Here is a 26,741-nt window from a genome sequence, read left to right as displayed (position 1 = left end):
TTTTTTTTAGTAGAGACAGGGTTTTACCATGTTGGCCAGGCTGGTCTTGAACTCCTGGCCTCAAGTGACCCTCCTGCCTGAGCTTCCCTGTAATCCTGCTGGGATTATAGGTGTGGGCTACCACGACCAGCCTGATCTGAATTTTTATTTGTTTAGAAAAAGATCTGGAAGTTTTTCTATTGGTTTGTGTATCCGTGTACAAGTTTTCCTTTTTCTACTTCTTTAGCTTCTCCTCCAATGTTAAGTACTTTCCAAACTCAAAATAATTTTGTAAAATCCAATATCCAAATGAAGTATCCAATGCTTTCTCTCTCTCTGCCATTGAAAGACGGCCCCCAGTAGACTCCATGACTTAACACAATATAGTTCTGAGATATTTTAATTTGGAATACACAAAGATTGGTAATAAAATAGATTTTCCCTTTTTCTGCATTTTAAAACCTTTTTGTATTGTAAAATAAAACAGAGATACAGATAACCACAGAAAATATATGATTTGATAAATTATTTAAGCACAGACTCCTGTAACCACCACTCATATCAATAAATGGAACTTCGCCAGCCACCACGGAGGTCTCCATTTGCCTCAGGCCAATCAAACACCCTCCTTTCCTTCAAAAGTAATCATGGCCTGACTTTTATAATGATCACTCTCTTGTATTTTTTATAGTCTATTCCTGAACACTATAGCTTAGTTTTCTACGTCTCTAAGACGATTTACAGGCTTTTACTCCATCTCTTTCTTTCTCTTATTATTAATCTATTGATAAGTCTGAGGTATTTGACCTTTAGACTTTTTCAAAGTCTAGATTTTATTGATTGCATACATATGGTTCAGTTTAACATGTTCCTAAAATTGATTTTTAATACCACCTCCAGATTTTCTAAAGTATAGGCAAATCACACCAATTATTAAAAATGACTTGTAAAAAACTCATCTGGCAGTTAAAGTCTAGTTTAGATTAAGATTCCTTAGTTTAACAAATTCAGCACAAATAATGACTCTAATGGAGTCTCACGGCATGGCTAGAATATGTGATCAGTCAAATATTATTTTAAATATTTACCTTAGAAATATACTCTATAATTTCTATTTTCTTGAATAACAGACTTAAAGTTCCCTTTTTTCTTTTTTTATTTGTAATCTTTATCTTGAACTAATACTAAAAAAAGTTGTTGTTTTAACATCCCTAAAAAATTAACTTTAACATACACCAATATACAGCAGGTGGAGTATGGGCACATGCATGTGACAGGGAAAAAAACTCCGCACTGGATGACTTGACCTGTGCTATCCATTACCCACAGCAAGGCTAACACACATACATACACACAGAGCCAAGGGGTGGCAATAATTTGTGTGCTTTAAGTCAGGGAAGATGAGATGATAGATATATTATCAAATGAAACATATAAGACAGGAGACATGTTAACTTGGAGAAGATAAACTGGCAGCTTATAAAAAAAAGCTTGCCTCCTTCTGTCATTTATCACGCCCATAACTCCTAAGGATATAATGTAGATAAAACTGATATGATTGCTGCTACCATGGAATTTGCAGTCCAGCAGGGAGACATGTAGTAATCAAATAATCAAAGAAATACTCTATTTTGAAATACATATTTTAGCAAAGTCTGGTAAGTGCCAAAAAATGCGTTCAGATGAAATGAGAGTTAATACAGGGGAACAGACCTAGAAACGAGAGTTAGGGAAGGGTTCCACGAAGGATGGAGGTTTGAGATGAGATCTGAAAGACGAACAGCACTTAACTAGATGAAGGGTTGATGGAGACATTCTAGGAAAGAAATATAGCAAAGGATATATTAGAAAAATGGCTGATCTTTTGAGGAACTATTGAAAGGAGAGAAGAATATGGTTCACAAAGGGAATAGAGGGGTGTGGTAGACAGTAAAGCTAGAGGATCAGGTCAGACCACACAATACCTTGTAACCATATCTAAAGCAAGAGAAAGCCTTTTAAGCAGGTTTTTGACACGATCTAATTCTTACCTGAAAAACCTCCCTCTGGCTGTAGTATGGAAAACAGGCTTGAGTGGGCCAAGAATAGATGTAGGAGTTAGGAATATATTATAGTAGCCCCAGCAAAAAATAAAAGGCATCCTATAAGAGCAGTGGTAGATGTGGAAGAAAAATCAAGACATTTGAAAAAGGGTTGGGGACAGCAGATGGTATTTCCTATAATGGAAAACAACACCACAGAAGAATTTTGGAGCCCTAAGACTGCTTCTTAAAACATCATAATTATAAACACTGTTAGATCAAGTCACTGAAGTTAGGCTGAAAAATCCGAGTAGGGTCCTTCCACCTAGGTCTATAGGGTTGTGAGCATGGATAGAAACACAGAGAGACTCCGCATTCCCCCATTGTTAATCACTGTGCTACACTATAGTAAGCCACAATTTCTTTTATATCATGAAACAGTAGTACAGTGTCATAGAATGAGCACAATTTTTTTCCACCCAGACTTCAGTTTGAGTGCTAGATACACTATTTATAAGCATTGACTTTGGAGAGGTCATTTAAGGTATTTTAGTTTTAGTTATCTCAGCTCTGAAACAGGAATTTGAATTTTAAAAAAATTACTAAAGATGCCTGCCTCTGTAGCTAAAACACAGTTGACATCCAATAAATGAAAGTTGAATGAATAAATAGATAACTCCATTGCACACATTTAAAAATCTTCTTACATCAGTGTTTGTGAATATGATGAACTTGTGTCAGTACAGGTCTCTTATTTCTGCAGCCTGGCAAATAAAAGTGTGGGCAGGGAAAAGAAAATGAGAATAGTAAGCCCAAGGGACTACGGCCAGGATTCTATGTATTCAAATTATCTCCCATCCTGACATATCTGCAAAGAAAGAGAGAAAAGAACAGAATTCAAGGCATGGCAAGCTAAAAAACTCATTCCCTTCTTCTTTACACTGTTGTAGCTGTTTAATGCTAAAATGAGGGTATCAGTAGACACAGATTTTATAATCAATTTTCAGGGGAAATGGAGCCATGTCTAAATCCCACCTTGAGAAAGCCAAAAGGCCAAAGGGAATTCATTCTTAGCACAAACTTCAAAAGGGAATTTTTAAAACCCAAAAGGAATGCAAAGCTATTTTTTTTTCCTGAGAGACTAACTGCTAACTGGAGATGTGGCATTTAAGGCATACACCATGGAAATGAGATAGAATGAATCATGGCTTCTTCAGGCCTACTCAATCCGCCCCTGACTGACAAGTCCAACTTCATTTATTTAGAGAGGGTCCCTTTGATTAGGCAATTCAACATATGACTAACTGGGAGATTAAGAAAGAGTGAAGGAATGGTATTTCCAAAACATGATAGATAGCATTTTCTAAGTATCACTGATTGAGAAAAAAATGGGCATGTAAAGAAAGAAAAAGTTGATGGTTTTATTTACTACTTTAATGAAATTGAACAACAAGAATAGAACAACAAGATTTAGGACATAAAAGGGAGTCTGTGAGAGTTTTCCAAAAAACAGTTCAATAAAACTAATATTTACTGCAGGCCTACCATGTGCCTGATGCTGAGCCCACAAAACAAGCACCCTGAATTAAGGAGTTTATGTGTGAGTCAGTGCACACAAAATAGTTTCTTCAGAGCTGAAATAGAGCTGTGTAGGTAAGGAAGAATAGAAATTAACTAATTTTGCCTGGGGTAGGAAGGATCCACTGAAGAGATTATACCAGTACATAATTTTGAAAGTCAAATAAGGGTTCTCCACTGGGACCACATAGAACATGGCAGAGAACAATTTCCATTCCAAGAAAACCTGTCTGCACCCAGTCATAGGGTTTGCATTCTCCCAAGACAATATAAATATTTAAGTTTTCCATCGAGGAGAGTGGTCATGCATTTGAGAGGCAGTACATTTTAATGGAAAAAGTACTGGACATTAACTCTCTGGACAAGTCGCTTAACCTCCTTGGACTATAGTTGAGAGTTGAAACTTGGAATCTTGAAGTTCCCTTTTAAATCTAGCATTCAATGATTGTGTCAAGATCTCAGAATTACAGAGCTAGAAAGATTCTTGCCCATCCTCTCTGTCTCAGGATAAGGAGGAAGAGAGCTAACCACATTGATTATAAAAACCCTTTCAGAATATCAAGGTCAAGGGCCTCTCTATCCATGGAAAGAATGAGTTATCCTTTAGTCTCCAGAGCAGTGTTGTCTAAGAAAAATATAGTAATAAGAACCACAAATGAGAGCCATAGATGTACTTTTAAATTTTCTAGTAGCCACACTGAAAAAAACTGGAGAAAAACAGGTGGGATCAATTCTAATAATATATTTTATTTAAACTAATATATCTAAAATCAATTCAACATATAATCAAAGATAAAGATTAATGAGATGCTTCACTTTTTTGTACTAAATCTTCAAAATTTAATATGCATCTTACAATGCATCTCAGTTCAGACTAGCAATATCTCAAATGCTCAAAAGCCACAGTGTCCTGTGGTTACTCTGTCAGACAGTATGACTCAAGGGAGTCCTACTGATAGTTACTCTATCGGACAGTACGTACTCAAGGATTGCCCTAGGGATATCCACACTTCTCCTCAACATGAGGGTTTAGACCTGAAATCTGTTGTTGTAGCTGAATTTGATACAGATGTTTAAGGCTTTTATTCTCAGGAAGTTTCACCTGTGAGTGCAAACAATGCCCTTACTTACACCTCATCAGAAAGAAAGACTGGGACTTAGCTTTCACATTATGTTGTAGAGAAGGGTGGGACATCATTGAGAAAGGAAGGAATCTACCATTGATTCAGTTACTTTTATTGTGTAAGACACCATGAAGGGCTTGTAAGATGGAATGCTAACATCTATCACATAAACAAAGATTTTGTTGAAAAGCTTACATGTTTTCAACATATAATTTCAGGTCCAGAAACCTGAAACTCCTTTCCCAGTCTTTGAAACCCTGCATTAAGGCACCTTTTAACCAGCCTGGGCTGAATCTTTCCTAAACAGTATCTGAGGTTTCTCTCTGTTCCTGCTCTTCCTTAGCTAAGCAACAAAACCGTTTTGATCATTTCTTCATAAGATTACTGAATCAAAACCAATTCTAGCACCTTTTTCTTGATCTTTAAACAGAGGAATAATGTCTTCACTCTTTAAAATTATTATCACTTTTATATAAACTCTCAGAAGGAAAAGTCAGCAGTTCTGGAAGACAAAGTTTTGTGTATAGAAAGACTGGCTTTGCCATTTTCTTGCTATGTGACTTTGGTTTTGCTAATGTGCATTTCTAAGCTTCCGTTTTAGAGTCTGGTTAGTGGTGGCAGTAACCCTCACCTGACAAGGTTTTTATAGTGATTAAAATAAATAAAAATTAAGAAATTTCTGGCATACAAAAAAGCAATCATTGAGTAAATTCTTTTCTCCCGCCCTTTACTCTGGTCCCATTATGTGCTACTGCTCTTTTGACCCATTCCGAGAGGTGGTCTCTTCCCAGGGATAGTAACTACCTATCCAAACAGACTCAGTAAGAATTATGTAAGGAAACAGGACCTCAGGGCTTTTTTTACCCCTCAGCCTACTCAATTAAATTGCAGTGAACAAAAAGCCATTTTATGTGCATTTTTCCTCTGGAGTATATATTACCCCTTACGTTAAGACTATATCAAAAATATTCTGCCCAGGATGTTCCCATGAGATTTGATGGCACTGACCATCTCTCTTACCCAGCCAAAGCCCTGCATCCTGCCTCTGGCCATTTCTGTCTTACAGGCTCTGCAGATTGTGCTGCACTCCAGGGAACGTGGCTTTGTTTAGCTCTGAAGGAGGGGATAATGAGGGAAGAGGTGAGATCACCTAATGCTGTAAAAATCAATGTTATTGACTGCTGGACAAAAGGAAAAGGAAAACAGCCTTGCTGACTGCTGAGGACTAGAAGGAAGGGAGGAAATTGGAGGTGGGCAGCAGATATTCCTAATGAGAATGGGCAGACATCCCTGACTGAGTGATTAAAGATCAGCAGTCTTGTCTAACCAACCTCTACCTGCCTTCAGCCTCTACTGCTCCAATCATTTCTGCAAAACTATCTTCTAAATCGTTTATAAGAATGAAAACAATGTTTTAGGCCTAAGGGAAAAAGTGAGTGCTATACTGGTGAAGCTTCCATTTTTCTTTAATGTATTTGTAATTTTTCTTATCTGCTATTTTCATTACCTGAATTTTTTCCTGAACTAGTCAACTGCTTTCCTAAAAATTTTTATTATAAAATTTTTTAGATGGAATGATTTTTTTACTTCAAATTAAATTAAATTCAACAATGCATTATTACTCATTACATACAGACACAAATAACATTTCTTATTAATGACTCTGGCCCTGGTACAGAAAACAGTGTTTAGCACCTAAGAAAGACTCGATTAATGTTTACTTCTAAAAAATGAACTGGAAAAGATACAGAATTCACATTCTGGTAAAGAAAAACAGGCATAAACATCTCCAAAACAAGGAATATGCAAGTGTTATGCTAGCAATGCACAATGCATTAGGTGTTACAATAGAAGTACAAAGTAATAACTGTATAGAAAATAAAGAATTTATATCTTGGAGAAGAAACTAATTGGCAGGGTCTGGAAGGGTGAAACAATTATTACATAGAGAAAAGGAAAGGTAAATATTTTTTTCTGTCTTCAGTGACAGATTAAGCAAAAGAAATTAGAATGACAGGTAATTATTAATATTTTTCTAATGTTCTAGAATTTACAAAGTAATGTCATATGTTATCTTGCTTATGCTTCATGACAACCCAATAATGTGCAATGTTACTACTTTGTTGCTGTTTTAAGGCATCTTTCATGGACAGAAAACACTATGTGGAACTCTTTTAGTTTGTGAAATTCATATTTCATTGGTAAAGTTATAAATTCAAATATATTGCTTAACTTTTAAATTTTAATTATAATTGTACTATTTTATGTATAAATTTATCAAGTTTTTTACAATCACCATTAAGAGAGTTTATATGACTAAATTAATTTTCCATTAAATATTTTAACCTATATTTATAAATTTAATATATTAAAAATTTAGAAGTATTTTATCTAAACACAAAAAAACTTCTTAGGTATTTAAATCATTCTTTTACATCTAATAAATATTAATAAAACAAAGTGTGAGGCATTTTAAGCTTTCCTCCGTGTTCCAATACAACTTACAGATGTTAAGATTTTAAAATATCTTTTATCTTAAAATTGCAAGTGAAAATCAATTCCTTGACCTCCAAACACCAATCTTCTGTTAAATGCTCTACTATGGCAAATTCTCTTTAAAAACACAAATATATATAACGAAATGTGTATAAGTATTAATATAAAAATATTAATAAAAGAGTTTACTTTCCTACATTAATCTGTAATTAATCTAAATCTTTTCGGGATTAGCGACCTCTTTGCACCAAAGAAACAATTATGCAAATTTTGTGACTGGTTTCCCAAGCAATTTGGAGAGTGGTTATATTTAGCTGATTACTGTTGTATATTATGTAGAAGTCTTGGCTGGGAAGCATATAACTGCCGATATTGCAGTTAATTTCTCTCACCTTCTCAACTGTAAAACTAAACATCATTTTATCATCAATATCCCAAAATTTTACAAAGGAGGTAGGTTCTAGCTCATGTTCTTGAGATCCAAAGTATACCATAAGGAAATGTTCAGCTACATAAGCAAGTTTGCGATGACCACCAAATTTAAAGCTAATCTTCACTGCTTCAGTTAACATTTCCTAAAATATTTTAACATCTTCTGAATGAATCCTGCATATATCTGAGACTCTTTTTTTGTCAAAGCCTTGCTCATGATACAAGGTAGATCCTTATCATTACCATGTCAGTTATATCATCTTGAAATTAAGCATCAGAAAAATGTATTTACTCACCAAGAAGTATTGCAGACTACTTTGTGAATGGAGATGACAAATTTTAAACCCAGGCTTTCTACCAAACATCCCAGTTTTTCCACATCTCCTCTATGGCATGAGCAGTGGAGCGGAAGTATAGCTGGAATTGATTCAGGCTGTGTAGGCTGAATGGAAGTAGCAGTAGGTCTGGCAGAAGGTAGTGATGAAAAGTGACTGAGGCCATCATGGGGACAAAAATGTTGATGGCAGTAAGAAACATATAAGCTCTTGAACAGAGAAATGGATGGCCAGTTCTTATGTGTATTTAATAAAAATAAGTCTGAATATGGGGAGGACAAATTTGAAGAGGACAGGGGGAGATTAGGGAAGCCAGTCACAATGTTCTGGAGCAATACAGTGAGAGAAAACGAGAGCCTCCACTGAGGAAAGGAGAGGCAAAAAGAGACAAAGTAGAAGAAATTACTAGATTCTATAGGATTTGTGGATTTATTATCTCTCCATGGTAGCTGGAGAGTAAAAACGATTTCAGTGTTTTCAATCTAAGTACCTGGGAGGATAGTGATACTAAGGAAATTGTCTGGTTGGCTTGTGTTTAAAAGAATCATTTAAAACCCAGCTCAAAGCCATTATTTGCCAGGGTTGGGTATTGAGACAGTATTAGGAGACTAGCTAAAGAAACTTTTACATTAAGTATACATTTTTTCCCCAGTTTGAACTACAATGGCAATGATCCTTTTGAAATTCAGACTCATCATATATATATTTTTTCCCAACCGCATCTCATTTCAAAACTATTCCAAGGTTACACTTGAAAGCTTTCTATCCTCTGCTGAAAAGTAATGGTCCAAGAAAAAACAATGCTTTCAGTCCCTACTTACCTGTATTTATGCAGTTTTCAAAAAGAGAATGAAAAAGCTTCCCTATTATGTAGCCACTTTAAAAGAAGCCTGTGAATAATTATTAATGACATGACAATGTTCTTATATCATGGTATAAGCGAAAACACATGACAAATATTACATCATAATCCAATGTACACACATTCATATACACACATATATATAGGAAAAAAGAAAATAATACACATTTCTATACATGAATAGCAAGGATATGAGGAAGTATACATTTTTGTCCTTTTCTATACTTCTATAATTTCTATAATAAACATATATTACTTTTATAATGTTAAAAACAGTTGAAAAATATAATGTATTCTGACTCACTTAAAACTGATTCATTAGTTTACTTTTCCTAATGAGTCTGAAGGAGTGCAGTTTATAAATTAGTCAACTAAACATCCAACACAAACTCAAAGGGTTCTTTTATTTACACCAAGATTCAGAGATCCATTTCAGAAATCTACCTTACTCCCTCCCATCCAGGCTCATCGTAAACTCCATTGTACCAGTTTCCATTTCCAAGGTAACCCCTGAAAAACTAAGTAGACACTTAAAATCAATGTATGTGTACCTTTTTAAAATTCAAAATCTAGTTATGCCTATACAAATAAATAATAAATCAATTTAAAAACTCAAAATAAGCCTCCCATATTCATCTTCCATTTTAAAGAAAGGTATTCCCTTGGCTTCTTTCAAATTCTGCCTATGCGAAAGCGTCAAAGTCTAAACAGAAAGAAAAAATAAAACACTTCCAGTTTAAATTTGAGAAATATTTAAGGCCAGACCCTCCCAAGGTTAAATGACTTTTTATTTTATTGTCTACTTTTCTCTTGTCAGTTATTCAGAGCTAAGTTCTACAAGACACAGTACAATACCACTTCATCATGGGAAGTTTAATATCTTATCTACTGTATTAATACTAAGTGTAGATTTTAGCATATAGGTTTCTTTCAAGAGGTGCTCATACTTCAATTTGTTATGAAGTCTTCTAAGTATAAGCACTACACCCCTGACCCCAGATCCATGGGAGAATATTTCTGGGAGAATGTTTCACCCACAATAATTCTTCTGGGTCTTAGCTAATGAAAGAAACTGTGACACACTCAAGTTAGGGGAAACTGAGATCTGTTGAGTCGCTAAATCTAATAGGTGAAAGGAATGCCCAATGAAGTCATCGAAACCAAAAGGATGTAAAGCTGTTCTTTCCAGGCAGTGGCCTGTCCTAAGCACTGGTGCCTGAGCCTGGCATTTATTGTGGTCCCACCAGTTACTTGCTTTGAGGCCTGGAACAAGGTACTAAACCTCCTTGGTGCAGTCTTTTCACATGTAAAAATAGGTTTAATAGAAAACTTTCTCTTGGAGATACTGTGAAGATGAAATGAGTAATTTGCACATTGCCTGACCAATCATAAATACTAAACAAACATTAGCTATTGTTATTAGAAATACTGAGGTATGTAGGTGAGTAGGCTAAATCCCAAAGGCCAGGGCCAGGGAAGTAAGCACCAAACCATGAATTCCCAAAGAAGTATGCTAATCAGTAAACGAACCAGGCTATATGGAGAAGCCCTGTGTTCAGTCCATGACTTTTACACATTCCCTTCTTGCTGTTGGCTGACTGTTGTAATTCATCGTCTTTTCATTTGCATATTCCTAATTGACGTTTTATTTTTCTTAAGGCAGGGAACATATTACAGTGTTTTTCAAATTATGAGTTATGACACATTCTACACCCCTTCAAAGTCAATAAAGGTTAATGAAGGAATCTTTTAAAAGAGTCAATATGACCTGTATTTCCCCAGTTATTTTTCTGATTATAATACAGTTAGTTAATTTTGATCAACATTATAAAAGAGAGACATTTTAGAAAGTTGTAATGGAAAATATCACAATGCATAACTTTTGGTAAAAGTAAGTATTGCTTTTTAAAACATACTTGGAATTTTAAATTTATTTCTTACTACATGTTGCAATCCAAGTTTGGAAAATAGTTACTTAGACAACTATTATTAAAACATAGCAGTTTCTGAACACACTGGAGAATTCCAAACATATGCTATGTGATAGTGTTTTCTAAACTTGTCTTATGAATGATTTACCTAGGGTCATTTTCAGATTCCCAGGCTGCTTTCTTAAGATTCTGATGTTGGAAACATACTGCCATAATGAACATTAGAGAGGATATTAATTAGAGATTAATTAATTAATTAATCTTAATTTTTCATTAGAATGGAAACCCACCTTGTTGGTATCTATTCTTACTTGGTGGTACCACATCCACTGTAAAAAGGTACTTTATAAAATATGTCCAGCTATTTGAATGGCTAACATTCATTCATTCAGTCTGTTATTTATCAAATATTTATTAATCATTTGTCATGTGCAAGGCAATGAGTACAAAAATACATATAAGAGACACAGTTCCTGCCCTTAAGTAGCTTATAGTTGATTCATTTAAGAACTAGGGCAGCATCCTCTGAGGATCAGAAGAGCTGAGACCAAAAGAAAATGAAATCATGAATGCATATGTATGACTCAAGTCTTGGGTAACCTACCTTCTAAAAATGTTCAGAGGATTAAGAAGCAGTAAAACTGCATGGTAATTACTTATCAAAGCATTTTTTTTTCTAATTAATATAGCAGAGCTGAAAGCCCACACATCACACCTAAGGAGGACTCAATATCAGTGTAGAAAAAAGACAAAGAAGAAGATAGATATCAAAATTATAATTACAAACAGAATTGAAAAACCTGCCCCCAGTCCCACTGGCACCAACCTGATCTAAGTTTTCAACATCCCTCCCTTGGATTACTGCAGGAACTTCTAACTGGTCTCTCTGCTCCTGCCCTTTTTCCCTTAAAGTCTCTTTTCAACACAGCAACCTGAGTGATTCTATTTAAACATTAGCTAGCCTGTAATACCAGCACTTTGGGAGGCAGACGTGGGTGGATCATGAGGTCAAGAGATTGAGACCATCCTGGCCAACATGGTAAAACTCTGTCTCTACTAAAAAATACAAAAATTAACTGGGCATGGCGGCGCATCCCTGTAGTCCCAGCTACTTGGGAGGCTGAGGCAGAAGAATTGCTTGAACCCAGGAGGCGGAGACTGCAGTGAGGCGAGATGGTGCCACTGTACTCCAGCCTGGCACCTGGCAACAGAGCCAGACTCTGTCTCAAAAAAAAAAAAAAAAAAAATTACGTAAATCATGTGACTCTTCTGTTTAAAACCTAGCTGGCTTCCCATCTCACTGAGAAAAGCCTAGCCTACAAAGTCCTACACGATCTTTTCACTGTGACATGTTCTTGACCTTTCTTTCTTCAGCCACACTGGCTTCTTAGAGGTTCTTAACATGCCAGGCGGGCTTCTAGCTCACAGACTTTGCACTTACACTTTCTGTTATCTTTTCCCACAAGTATATTTTGTTTTCATCTTCTAGATCTTTATTCCAAGTCATATTCTCAGTGAGACCTTCACTAACCATCTTATCTAAAACTCTAAACCAACCTATCCCCCAATGCACACCTCCAATTTCCTTCCATGATTTTTTGTCTTAACACTTATCACTATATACCATATATTTTACTTAATCGTCTTGTTTATTTTCTACCTACCTCACTATGATGTAAGTTCTATGAGGGTAGGGATTATTGTCTGTTTTATTTCACCCTTTATTTATAATACTAGGTCAGTTACTGACTCATAATAGGTACTCATCAAATATTTGGTGAAGGATGAATGTAGAATACAAAAGAAAGCCTCAGGCCTGACTCTGGCTAACATGTATTAGAAAGAAGCCAAGAAAAGGAATGGCAAGGTCATACTCTGTAAGACATATGCAACTGTATTGTTTACTTAATTCCCTACCTAATTTTAAAAAGAGATTTGAGATGTCCATAACATAGTAACAGTAATTTTCATATCTATACTATCTATTTAGGAAGGTTGTTACAAAGGTTACCAGTGAAACAGACCTGGTTTACAAGGTGACTTCACTGGCACTTAATAGTTGTAATATTAGGCAAGTTATTTTTGTTCCCTAGACTTTAGTTTCATCATCTATGAAATAATAATGACCAGACTGCATAAATCTTAGGTCACTAGGAAGCATTTTGAGAAAATACATGCAAACTTATTGGTGTAGTCCATGGTGCATACTAAGAGTTTCACAAATGTTAGCTATTATTGTTATTGTTCAATGTGCTGTTTTATTCTTTATTAACACCTTGTTTAATTTTTTAAGTTTTGAGTTAATGGGTTTTGTTGGAAATTGTAAATCTAACACATTAACTAGGCTTAGGTATTATACACTCAATATACCAAATTGGTCTCCAAATGGCTCACAACCATTTGGAAACCATAGCTTACAACCATTTGGAGACCATACTAAAGGAGTCCAGTGAGGAACTAATAAATTACAGGTATCCTGAAAGAGATAATTATTCAACTGGAACCTAAGAGGTACCATCTCTGACTTGTTATGAGCCATAGGTGTTACTCAAACTGTCCACACATTCTGATTCATAATTCCAAGCCCTGCCTACAACAAATTATGTGTTTATTAAAAGCATCAAAATGTAGGATGCAACATAGGATCTAGCAAAGAGTAGGTGTCAGCAGCATAAGGAGACAGAGTTTCTGGAAGTTTCTTTTTAAACTAGTCCACTGATCATTTTTTGAATTCCTAAATATAAATAAGCTATAAGAAAAAAAGATTAAGAAAATAGTTTATAGTTCCTGTCTTTAAAAATCTTAAAATTTAGTTGGAGTGAGGGCAATACCCAAACATAAACAAAATTAACTACAGTATAAAATAATAATGCAAGTGATGATATGAGGCAATATAAGATTTATTGCCATAAATGATGGAGAAATTACACTCACTAAATCAAAGGAGAGATAAAGCATGGGAATTAGTGTGACTGGGTTCTAGTTCTCGGAAGATAGATACAGACACCCTGTACTGTTATTAAGGAAGGACAGAATTTAGACAAATATGGTCAATGCAAGGAAAGGACTCCCATTGCAGGAAAAAATTTCTAGAAATGATCAGGAGCAGAAAAGGGTGGGGTGTTTGGAAAAGAGCAATTTCACTGAATAAACCTGGTGAAAATGAGCATGATAAATGCCTGAATTCTAGAGTGTTTAGGATTCAAAAAATTTTTTTAGTGTGAATTATTGATTCCCTTCAAACTAGCTCTACAACCTGGCCAAGTAGATCCAAAACAGTTCGTGACTTCGTCTAAGTGGCTTGTGACTGCCAAAGCCATCACTATTCAAACTGAAGCCTATATGACTTCAAAATTATGAGGTTTTCTTCTTTCTTTTTTTCTTTCTTTCAAAATAATCTAACAAGCATTAAGATAAACAATCTGAAAGGAAGTTGAATGAATAAAAAAGAAGTCTGAGACTCAGTTAATGCATTCATTTAAAGTATCTCTTGAGTACCTACTATGTACTTACCATTGATCTTTGTGCTGATGATAGAAAGGTGAACAAAACAAACTAAAACTCCAGGTTCCATGGCAATAACATGGGAATATATGCGTATGTTTCATTGTGATAGTTATTATAGTGGGACAGGAAACATTATACCTAAATGCATTTCTCATTAATTATAGATATATTTTAATTGGGCTCAATTTCTAAATCAATTCTTATTGAAGGCAACTCTAGAGCCTTACTGCTACTTGGAGGTCTTTATTTTCTCGATGATGAGTTAAATTAAGTTATTCCTATAGTCTAAGAACTTTTTATAGTGTTTACATGCCTCACTGAACATAATCCTTATAATACCTAAGAGCTATTATTATACCTCTTTTACAGATGAGAAAAAAACTAAACTTTCTTAAGCTATGCAATACATAAAGAAGACAAATTCAAATGTAGTTCTTTTGAAATCCCAAAAATCTATGATTTAAAACCATTCTGTTACACTCTTTTTCTTAAAAGTTACTGTATTTACCCTCAGTGAATTTTAAAAATAAAGGAGCAGAATTCTTGAATTTATACAGTAGGCAGCAAGATTTACTATAAAAAGTAATAAGGCAACACTCAAGAGAACCTGTTTCTGACACAATGTGAAACAGTAACTAGTCATTTCCTCTCTCTACCTTAGTTTTCTTACCTGTACTATTGGTCTAACACTTGCGATTCATATTTCACGGATTGTGGGTTTGTGAGTGTACATGTGGGTATGTTTGTAGCAGCAATGTAAAAAGGGATACAGTGAGATGAAGAACATAAAATTATTTAGAAAATTATCATCAGTGTCATTACCTTAAAAAATAGAGCCATTTCCAAAGACAAAAATGATACAGACATCTGATGCAAACTGAACTACATGTGTACATGATGATCACATTGCTTCATTTCAGTGAGTAGACTAAAACTAAATTGTTCTAATCATATTTTGTAAAAAGTTAAAATAAAAATCCTAGCCAAGGTAATGTGAATCTTTATCAAGCTCTATTTAAAACAAACAAGAAAACACAGGCCATAAATAATGCCCAGTGATTAGAAGTTTTCATTCCTTTCATTTCCTTCTGTTGAAAGCTATTCTTCTAGAAAATAGGTAGCAAAGTAACACAATTTCCAAAGAGTTAGATTGTGATGACCGCTCAGTCAATTCTCAGAGCATTGGTTTATCTTTTCTTTGTTTATGATTTACCCTATTATTTTACTCTTCAGCCTTGCAAGAGCCCATGTCTAACCATTTCAAACTATTTGCAGCTCTTTGAAGTGCTGTGCTTCCTCGCTCCACGCTTTTGACACTCCTTTACCCAGCATGCCTTCCTTACTCTAACATCTTTGGCAAAAGTCCATTAGCTGTCAAGGTTCAATTTAAAGGTGGCCTCACAGCGAAACCTTTCTTGATGAGTCCAGGTAAAATTAGCCTGTGATTTCGTTTGTTTGTTTTCTTTGCTTGCTTCTTTCTTCTACAATAATGCCCTGCATAGATGTCCATTATAGGTCAGAAATACTTCAAAGCTTTTATTTGTTTATAGTCTGTGCCTTTTTCTAGACTGGAAGCTTCTTAAAAGCAAGTACTATTTCTATTTATCTTAGTTTCCAAGACTCTAGCATGGTGCATAAATCCTAGATGTCATTCAAAAAATTTTAATAGATGAATGAATAAATGGTGACCCGTGAGTCACATTCTGAAGTCTGTAAATATGTGTGTGTGTGTGTGTGTGTCTACACCAGTGGTCCAGATTTAACATCTTGTTAAATAAAACATGTAAAATGTCTAAAAACATACCATTCTCAATAAAATTCTTTCAGTTATACATTATAAAGGTCTAATTAACAAAAAAGTTCATTCTAGAATAAAAGATCATGACTCTAGTGGTCTACTGTGTGCATAAAAAATAGACAAGAAATGTTTCTATCCTTTGAATTTTAACCACCTTGAAGTTTTGGGAACTGTGACAATAATCATGTTAAATTATGGCAAACATGAAAAACTATATACCATAAGCAAGTATTTGGCAGAACCAAGTGAATAAGTAGTTCTTGTAACAATAGAAATAAAAGCAAATACTTTTAAAATGTAATATAAATAAAAATCAAAATAGATAAAAATATTAGATGAGGCTTTATTGCACCAATGTCATAAAATAACAGACCACAAATGAACTGCAAACTCTTTTTGCAAAACTTGCTATCTCAGAAAAACAAGATAACCCTAAAAAAATTACAAATTATTCAAGGAAATGTAAGAGCTAATTATTGAAAATGTAGAAGCATAATTAAAATCAAAACTAATCTACTCAAAGGAAGGTTATACATGTTGTATGTGGCAATGCATATGGTCTCAATTTCTATCAATCAATATATAAGGAGTATCTGTATCTCAGTACAGATTAGCCAAAGTACTAGGAACTTATTATTCAAAAGTAATCTGTATTTAGTTAAGATACTATTAGTGAAGTTTTTATTTTCCTGCTTTTGAGTTTAAATGAGAAAAATTTAAAGCTAAATTCATAAAGACAACTGTTAGTAGGTAAGAGTAAAAAGAAATTTCCCAAAGCCCAGCAAGAAAGAAACTTTGGACTTCGCTTTTCCTGCACTTCCAAAATATAACAATGAAATATCAAAACAATTGTTATTTCTTTATCTAAATTATTTATGGAGCTTCCTCTGAAGAAAGTACTTTTCTCCTTTCAAAAAGATGAGGAGGGAAAACATTTACAATTTACAGAGTTTACAAAACAATGCATGTCATACCTATACTTTAGAACAGGAGATGATAAGAGAGAAATCCAAGATGATATCTGGGCATACTCTTCATGTTTTTAATTATTTTTTCATGTTGTTGACTGTCTACATCTTGTACATGGAAAAAAATTGACTACTAAAGTTCATTTAAAAAGTAGTAAAAAGCAAATTCTATAGAACTCTGCAAAATGATCCACAGAATGCTTCCAGGTTGTAAGTTGTAAAAGAATTGGTCATCAAAACATAAATACTACCTGTTTGAAATTCAAATAGAAAAAAAAAAAGGCTTACAAAAGAGTGAGCAGCAGGGAGTTCTTTAATAAAACTTGTAAACACAGAAAATGAAACTTTACTACCCAGACACATTAAAACACTCCTCCAGTAAAATAAAAGGGGGAACCCTTGATATTGGACTTTAAAAAAAAAAAAGGTTTTTATTTTAGGTAGTCTTAACTGCCTCTTAATTTTTTTTTCTCAAAGGTAATCACTTTCCTTTTGAACTTCATTCAATAAGAAATATAAGCTCAAACTGTTAACCAAGGATGTAATTCACTTAAATTATGCAACTGGAATTCCACAGCTGGTCTGTCTGGCTTAGTGCTGAATGAATGCCGTGTCAGAAAACCTTCCCAATAATAATGCCCTGACCGTGACAAGGGGTAAATCTCCCAAACTTAGGCTCAACTTCAGAGGCTCATTAGCGACAGCAAGTGAATGTCAGTGGGGTGACAGCAGCGGGACAGCAGCGCCCACGCAGCTGAAGCAACCAGCCCACCCAGAGCTGACGATTTGTATAATCAATATCACCAATCCCCAGTGATAATCATTTGTTGATATGCACAGGAGGGTCAGGTATCCCACAGATCACATCTAATGCCATTACAGTCACTAGATTTAACCCCCTGCAAGAACACAGGCAGCTCACAGCACTTTTTAAAAGAAAGACTAAATCATAATTCAAAGCATGCTCTATAGCTTTTTACCTTCTCTGATTTCTTGGTTCTGGCCTACCTAAATAATTTTCATCTTTGCCTCCCCCCTCTCCACTCTCCAACTATGAGCGTGAACCTGAATTACAAACAGTTAAACCTGAAGGTCACTTCACAGCAGCGTTCCAACATGCTCCCCCAGCGAGGCTGCACGGCAACAATAAAACAAAGCCTTTGCAACCACCTGTAATAATCTGCCTGCTCAGCCAGCAATCCGAAAAGTCCTGAAGCTACACAAGGTAGACATTTTCTGCAGCTGGCTTAACATGTATATTGTGCCCAGTTGCCGGCTCGCCTCCTCTTACCTTCACGTTAGTCCGGAGTGCACAGTAACATGCAAAGAACATTGCAGTAAATAAGGAGCATATGGACCGGTATTCAGCTTCTCAGCACAGCGCAAGCCCCACACACACGATCCTGGGCATGTGCTACTAAAGAGCATCCGTTCCCTCTGTCAGTTTGAAAATGCATTGATCTCTGTTTTCTCTGACTACAAAACGACATGTCTTGAAGGCACTGAGTGAGAGCTCAAAATCTCTTCATTGGCTATATATAGCATTATGCCCAGTAATTTCAATTAGATGAGAATTCAGCGTCTGAAAGTTAAGACCTCAGTTGCTTTTCCTTCTAGCATTTTAAATCACTGGATTAAAAAAAAAAAAAAAAAAAAAAAAAAGGAGGGGGGAATGAGCTCACTCAGGAAGGAGGGGGGGAAAGGTGAAGAATTGAAATTTAACCAATGAGTTACTTATATTTCTGGAGAGCCCTGGTGTTATCCTATTAAATACTTTACAATGGGATCACATCGGGCAGACTATAAATGAAGAGGAAACCCTTTTCCCTTTGGAGGTTTAATATGAGCTCTGCACTATATTCGAGGCTATTCTGGTGCAGCACCCTGTTTGGCAAATTCTACAAATTACTGCAAACATGTCTCATTCTGCTTCTCCATGTGGAATAGGACCAGGACTAAAGGATCACTGTCACATAAAGTCCCCTAAAATGTGAGCTGGGTTCCTCTGGGCTGATCTGCAGTTACAGGACTGAGAAGTACCACCTTCTCCTACTTCCCTGCCCTGTTACATCTTTTAGGGATATCTAAAGTTATTAGGATCCATAATAAAACAATGTGGCCAGTTTTCCAAAACTATGCTTTATTGGTAAATGACAATCAGTAATAACATGGGGCTGAAATGGAGACAGAAAATTCCAGGGGATAACATAACCTCAGATTCAGTAGCAACTGCTGCTGAATGTAAAATGTTCAGCAGGCTCCGGAAGGGAGACAGCAAGAGAGAAAAATAAAAGCTTCTGCCCCTATAAATCCATAAGGAAAAAAAAAAAAAAAAAAAAACTTAAAAACATCATCAGATCCTTCTGTCTGTTGTCACTCCTCTCAGGCACCGGATGCTGCAAATTAACTCAAATTTTACCTAATCAAAAAGACAAAGTACAATTTAGGGTTCTATACCCTTATTTCCAGCCTTGGGAAGCCCTAATTCTCAGCTAGAATTCTAAAGCTATCTGGCAAAATGCAAGCAGAAATGAACAGTTCTCACTGCAGCAAAAATAGTGGGAGGAAAAAGAGTGGTTATGTCTTTGCCACGATGCTCCCCATCAGCTTCCAGCAATAGGGAAGATCAGCATAACTCACTAGAAAAAGCTGCAGTGACTTTTAGGATTTTTCTTTAATATGATTTGCATAAGCCACCTCCCCTCTGGAGCCTGCAGTAGTGCTGAAGCACCATCAGAGTTACTGGGCATTTCTCCTGGGCAATGAGGTGAGGCAGCTTCAGGAGCAAGCAAGGTATTTAAGGGAGAGAAATTAAAGGAAGAAGAAAAGCAGGATTTTCTATTTCTCTCTTAATGACAAGCATTCAGAAAGTGTCGTCAGTTCTGACTAAATAGCTATTTTGGGCTGTCATTGTTTGTGCCTTTTTTTAGGAAGAAAAAGGCAATCTTATCCTAAGCTGGAGATCCTTTGGCAACGTAAGAGAAGGCAGCCACTTATTTTGATTCCCAGTTCCGTCTGTCTTAGGATCCTAGATAATTACAATTGTAAGCACTTAACAATACAACCAGTGACTTCCAGGACATTAAAAAATCCACATGGATGTCCAGCTCTCATCATTCCACAACTTTTTTTTTTACCGGCTTTAAATGCAAAACTGTTGTTTCAGTTAACAACACTTCCCCCTCCCAAGGTTATAACAGGTCACATTTCCTGCAGCTCTTCCTAATAAATGAACCGAAATATTACAACTCAATGCTATGGAAAACATAGGTAAATTTAAAAATGCCTTTCCCCATTGGGGGATTCAGAGGAATTTTTAAAAAACCTGCTTTATTCAACCTGCGAATAAGTACCATTATTTCTTACCATTAGAAGTTGGCAAAAAAAGGAAATTTACAGATTTTATTATTATTGTTTTAATAGTTGCCAGGATATTTGGATGGCGCAGGAGAGAAAAACCAAAAGAAGATGTGGAAAATGTTACAAATCTCAGAGCAGCTCACAAGCAAGGATTAAATAAAACAAGTTACAGGTGAAAAAGTACATGTAGATTTCCCTGTCAAGGCAATCAGGGAGGACTTCTATAATAGGGCTTTAGATACCATTTTAATGTGTATATATTCTTTTAAAAAGGCCCTTAGCCTTAAAAACTTCTTTAAAACACCTCAGTATACTTGTCTAGCAAAATCCCAGGGCTATACCTGAATATTTACTGCCTAATTTCCTTAAGTGGACTAAGGTAGCCAATTTACTATTCTTATTTTATAGATGCAGGAGATGCGGCATTAACTACAACAGCAATGTCTCACTAAATAATATTCCATATTTTTAGGCTAAGAATTCAGCAAAACAGTACATATGCAAGAAGAATAACATTTGCTATAGCAGAAGAAAGCTGTAACTGACTGTGCACATTTTCAGAGGCAGTAGAGTAAGTCTAGGCTTCAATACTGCAAGATGGAAGTGAGTAGTCCTGGAAAATCACTTCCATGTCAGATTCTTTCATCATTTGTAAAATGAGGATAATATGTATCTCATAGTGCCTATCGAGAATATTAAAGATGAACGCTGTCATCAAAATAATGTCTAGATGGATCAATGTTTTAACTATTGAAAATAGTTAAAAATTGAAGCTGTAAACATATTAGAAGAAAACACAGATTTTGTTTTGTATAATATTAAAGTAAAAGAGCCTAAAGCTATGCAAGAAAAGATAGACAATTGTGATTATATGAAAATATTCGACTTCTCCTTGGGTAAATAATACACAATGACAAACAACAAACTGGGAAACTATTTACAATACATTCCATGGGAAACTGTCTTAATATACAAAGAATTTTCATAAATCACTAAGAGAAAATATAAAACTGAATGAAGCAGACAAAGAACATAAAGTAGTAATTCACAAAAAGACCACAAAACACATTAAAAATGTTCAACTTCATATTTAAGAAAAAACATTAAAAAAGAGGTTATTAAATCAACATATCAAGGACTAATGGAGATGCATTAACTGTTGAAAACTTTTTGGAAGGTAATTTGGAATTATCTATCAAATATTTAAAAAGGAAAATTCTCTTTGATATAGTGATTCAACTTCCAGGAATTTATCCCAGATATATGCGTGTGTGTGTATCTAAAAAATACCCATCAGTATGTTTTTAAAATTAGTTTATTTATAACATAGGAATGTAAGATATATATACAAATTCTTATGTGGAAAGATGTCCAAGTTATATATAATATTATATGTAAAAATAAGGTTGCCAAAAAGCTGACATTGTACAGGCCTATTTGTATTTGTATATTTGCATATACTTGTAGGTACAGGTGTAGGGTGTGTGTTTGTAAAATTTTAAGTGTTGCTATTGGCTTAGGAAGGGACGGATGCCATTATCTTTCATTTTTCATTTTATACCTCTGTACTATAGAACAATGAACAACTTATCCAACTACCCCTGTCAGTAAATCAGAGAAATAAAGATATAAGGAAGAAGCAAATGCTAGAAACTGTAAGGGGATTTGTTTCATTGTACTCCATGAGCAAAGGTCAGGAAATAATTGTGAGAGGAGAAACATGGATTTTATCAATTTCTGAATTGATCTTAGTTCTGAGTGTCTCTCTGAGTGTGAACATCTCTCAGTAATGCATGTAATTCTAGTATGTATGTATATTTTTCTTAAAGCATGACCCTTAAATACAAGCCAGCTACTTTATTTGATTCCCAAATGGAAAAAGTAGCTATCAAGAAAACTTGACTAGTTGATTTTCATCTTATGCACTGAATTTAAACCTATCCACATATACTTAGTTTGTATTTTTAAGAGTGGGCATGTAATACTTTAAAAAAATAACCTGAATTGTAAAAAAAAAATTCAATATTAAAGCAATATGCAACTATTATTTGTTACAAATATAATAACAGCAACAACCTCTTTTAATATGGACAAATAATTCGTATTGCTAGACAACTTTTTCTTAATCTATAAAATAAAGAGACTGGGCTATCTAGTTCTTTCTTATAGGTAGAGTAGTTCTGTTAGGTGCCTTGCTTATTGTTTTGTTTAGACAGGACAAATTAGATATGTGTATATATTAAGGACCCTCTAGGTTGCACTACAGGCCGATTAAATCAGAATTTCTCAGGGTGGGACCCAGGCATCACTATTTTGTAGAGCGCCCCAAGTGATTCCAATGTGCAGCTAGGATTACAAATTACTGCCCTAGAGCAGGGGTCAGCAAACCGATTCTGTAAATGGCAGGACGATAAATATTTTAGGCTTGCAAGCCATACAATCTCTGTCACAACTACTCAATTTTAATGTTGTAGAGAGAAAGCAGTCTATGTAAATATCTAAACAGACAGTACATAGTATGTTCCAATAAAAGGTTATTATTTATAAACATTAAAATTGAATTTCATATAACGTTCATGTGTCAGAAAATATTCTTCTTCTTAATTTTTTGAACCATTTAAAAATGTAACAACATTTCTTAGCTTATATGTTGTCAACCTTTTCTCTAAAGTCCAGAGCAGTGGTACTCTTAGTGCAGTCTTTGGGCTAGACGCCTCAGTGTATGCTAAAAATTTGTTATAAATAGAAATTCTCCAAACTCCAGACCTACTGAATCAAAAACTCTAGGTATGTGGCTCAGGAATCTGTGTTAACAAGCCCTCCAGGTGATTTTCATGTGAGCTAAGGTTTGAGAATCACTGCTCTAAAGAAAGAGAGGAGAAGTGATGGCTATGGCGCTCACAAAAAAAAAAAAAGGAAGATATCGACTCCAGGTAACAGGTATAAAAATTAACTTTATAGAAGAGAGAAGCATAGAAAATAAAGAGAAAGTAATTTCTGTTGTAAATGAGATAATTTTAGAGTGGAGACTAACGATTCTGAGATGGATGCCAGCTGAGAAAGGAGCTATAAAATACCTGGTAACTCGGAATCCTTTTTCTCTTAGAAACTCTAACAGCTCTTGGGCCTTTGAGTTAAAAAAACAAAACAAAACAAAACAAAACACATCTGGGTTTAAATTGCTTTTCTCCCACTTGCCAGCTGTGTGACCCTGGGCAAGTTAGATAACTTCTCTCTGCCACAGAGCATTCCTCTGTAAAATAAAGGTAACAAATCTACTTCACAAGGATGTTGTAAGAAGTCAAATATATAAGGTGTGCATGCTGCTTGTCCCAGTACCTGGAACACGTAAATGTAATAAGTGGTAGTTTTTAGTGAAAAGAAGAATGAAATGATAGAGGTAAAGTGAAAGCTAAAAATGTTCTATCATTCCTCTTGACTGACTTCTTTTAAATACCTAGAAGATTCCTTTAGGGGTTTGCAGACCATCGAGGACTTCCCTAGAATTTCCAGTTAGCCTTAAAGAAGATCCTCAGAAACACAATTCTCATTATAACCCCTTAATCGATTTACTATTATTGAAATTTCTTGTATCCTCCTTGGGATTTTCCTGAGATAATAATAACAAATTTATAAATTAAAAATCATTTCAGAGCTTCCCAACAACTTCCACAAAAGTATCCCTAAAGTCTTAGAGAGAATGCATTTATACACCTGGAAGTATATAAAATATATAAAATTAAATGTCACTGATGCTTCATTTCTTATCTTAAAAATTGATATAAATGTTAAATTCAAGAAGAAAATATATCTGTATTTGTTATAAAGTAATGGTTTACATTACTTACAAATCACTAAATTTAACAAGCCAAGAAGGCTATGCAATACTTTTAATACTCTCTGATATATATGCCACTGGGAATGCCTACGGGTAGCGGTATTCTTTCCTCAGTTCACAAGTAAAGATATATCCCATTTGATTCTTGATCCTTACATAAGCCCTGAAGATACTGTCATCATCCCCTAGTGTCCAGTAAGGAAAACTGGCACAGTGATTAAGTGAATTATTCAGGTTTATGCAGAAGCTAGAGGTGGAACTCCAATACTAGGTCTTCCAATCCTGAAGTCCAGAGCAAATTTCTCAAGATCCCAGTTCCTATACAGTGATTCTTAACTCTTTCAGACAAAACGGTCCTTTTAAATACAAATATTTTTAACATTCTACTTGCAACCATGATAATAATAGATAATATAATCTACTTTTACATAGGATTTAAAAATTCAATGTAATATATAATATAAATAATTAAATTTAAAGTTAAAATTAAAACAAAGTATACTTCAATGGCAATACTCAGGCAAAATTCCATCAATGGCATAATTAAATGGGCAGGTTCCTACACCCATAGGTATAGACAGACACAGGTATATTATAAAATTGGCTACTCAAAGCTCAGAAGCAACACTGCTATCATTGACACAATATTCTGAACGGTTGAAAACTCTTGGTAAAGTTCCGAGTAAAACAAGGAACAATCTTCCCTTACATCACAGAGAAATTACATTATTGAAAACTTTAGTGGATACTAACTTAATGCAAGGGATGCTTTGTGTTAAATAAATAAAACGGAGTATGATTCCCGGTTCAGGAAACTTTATCAAGTATCTAATATAAATGAATGTCCAGTAAGATATTTAAAGAGGGTAGTGCTGGCCTTAATGAGAGCCATGTGAACGCACAGCCTGAGGGTAAATGTAGATTTAGGAATACATAGTTGCAAAAATCCCTTTAAATTCCTTACCACAATTACTCACCACCCTGTACCAAGGAAGTTCTACATGTACTTTCAAAGTGTAAAAAGCCTACTCTTCTGGATAAACAGAAAAATCTAAGAATGAGTGCCTCACAAGTAATCACAGATTCTAAATGATATGACTGAAAGGACAATGGAATAGACATTTTTTTCTTATCTAATACAGAAAAAAAAAAAAAGGCTTCAGGGAGTGACCATCTCAAAATCCTGTCACTCCTTAGTGGTTGGATCAGAGCCCATCTTTTTGTGACCACACGGAGTATTTTTCTCTGAATGTCTGCAACATGTATTATCTGTATTGCCCAATTTGGTACCCAATTATAGTCTTTCATTGTTCTCTTATTGCTTTTTGTGTCTAAAATTCATCTCCTTAACCCCACTTCAAGTATTTCAAAAGTAAAGTACTTCTATGAGCTGGAACATAGTTCCTTTTATTTTATTCTTCATGAACCGATTGATTGATAAGCAGCTGAAAAAAAATTAATGAAAAGCCTCAAAAAGGCCCCAACATTGCCTAATACTCCTATCCTTTTTGGGTTTTTTGTTTGTTTGTTTGTTTGTTTTTGAGACAGAGTCTTGCTCTGTCGCCTAGGCTGGAGTGTAGTGGCACGATCTCAGCTCACTGCTGCAGCCTCTGCCTCCTGGATTCAAGTAATTCTCTTGCCTCAGTTTCCCGACTAGCTGGAATTACAGGCACACACCACCATGCTCGTCTAATTTTTGTATTTTTAGTAGCGACGAGGTTTTACCATGTTGGCCAGGATGGTCTTGATCTCCTGACCTGCCTCGGCCTCCCAAAGTCCTACCCTGTTCTTTGAACAACCTTCTCCCTCCTTTTTCAAAAGGTGGTTTCAAACATTCTCCATTCTCTTCAAACCTCACACCTTCCTCCATCCTCATTCTGATTAGTAGATAGTTGCCTTCTACCCCTACCAAGAAAACAAAAGCCAACACACAAAATAAAAAAGAAAAAGAAAAATCGGTGACTGTTCTCTCTTTTGATTTTCCTAATATATGTTCCCCTCTCATCAAGTCTGCATCTTTCTCTTCTTGATCCTTCTTATAACAATTTAAATTCATTTTCAAGCCTCTCCCATCTAAAAACAAACACAGAAGAAAAACTACTTCCTCTAATCACAGTTCCATATCAAGCTACTATCCTTCCCTGTTCCTTGACACACAACCTGCTTAGAAAAGCCAACACCTCACTCTCCATTTACTTCCTCATTTTCCACACTGACTCTGACTCCTTAACACACTGATTTATGTCCCGTCCCCAGGCCCTTAAAATTGGGCATCGCAACCAAAATGTCACTTATATAACTTTCAGTTCTCTATCCTCACCCTCACCCTCCACATTTCTGGGCAGATTCCAAACAGCAGAGCTGCCCTTCCTCTTAAAACACCCTTATCCCTTGGCTTCTGACGTTAGGTTTTTCCACAGTCTTTCAGTATTTTTTTTAAATTTTAAATTCAGGGCTACATGTTCAGGTTTCTTCACAGGTAACCTTGTGTCATGGGGGTTTCTTGTACAGA

The 26,741-nt window shown here is 35.2% G+C and overlaps 1 protein-coding gene across 12 annotated transcripts in view; it reads right to left on the bottom strand.

The window, feature by feature from the left end:
* DLG2 (discs large MAGUK scaffold protein 2) overlaps positions 1-26,741 on the bottom strand; it is a 1,831,252-nt gene that overhangs the window by 1,446,155 nt on the left and 358,356 nt on the right. For 4 of the 12 annotated variants that reach the window (XM_037744426.1, XM_017544946.2, XM_017544947.2 and 1 more), the window contains exon 1: positions 18,323-18,834. The exons of 7 other annotated variants lie outside the window; for them this stretch is intronic. In XM_037744426.1, coding sequence (XP_037600354.1) covers positions 18,323-18,364 — 42 coding nt within the window. In that variant the 5' untranslated portion in view covers positions 18,365-18,834. Of the gene's footprint in view, positions 1-18,322; positions 18,835-26,741 lie in introns of those variants that run through there. One more of the 12 variants, XM_037744427.1, reaches the window with a different exon arrangement.

Source organism: Cebus imitator, unplaced genomic scaffold (assembly GCF_001604975.1).
Source record: "Cebus imitator isolate Cc_AM_T3 unplaced genomic scaffold, Cebus_imitator-1.0 Scaffold174, whole genome shotgun sequence".
In the NCBI taxonomy this organism is placed as follows: domain Eukaryota; kingdom Metazoa; phylum Chordata; class Mammalia; order Primates; family Cebidae; genus Cebus; species Cebus imitator.
Note: the sequence above shows the minus strand (reverse complement) of the source record. Positions and strands in the feature narration are given on the sequence as shown.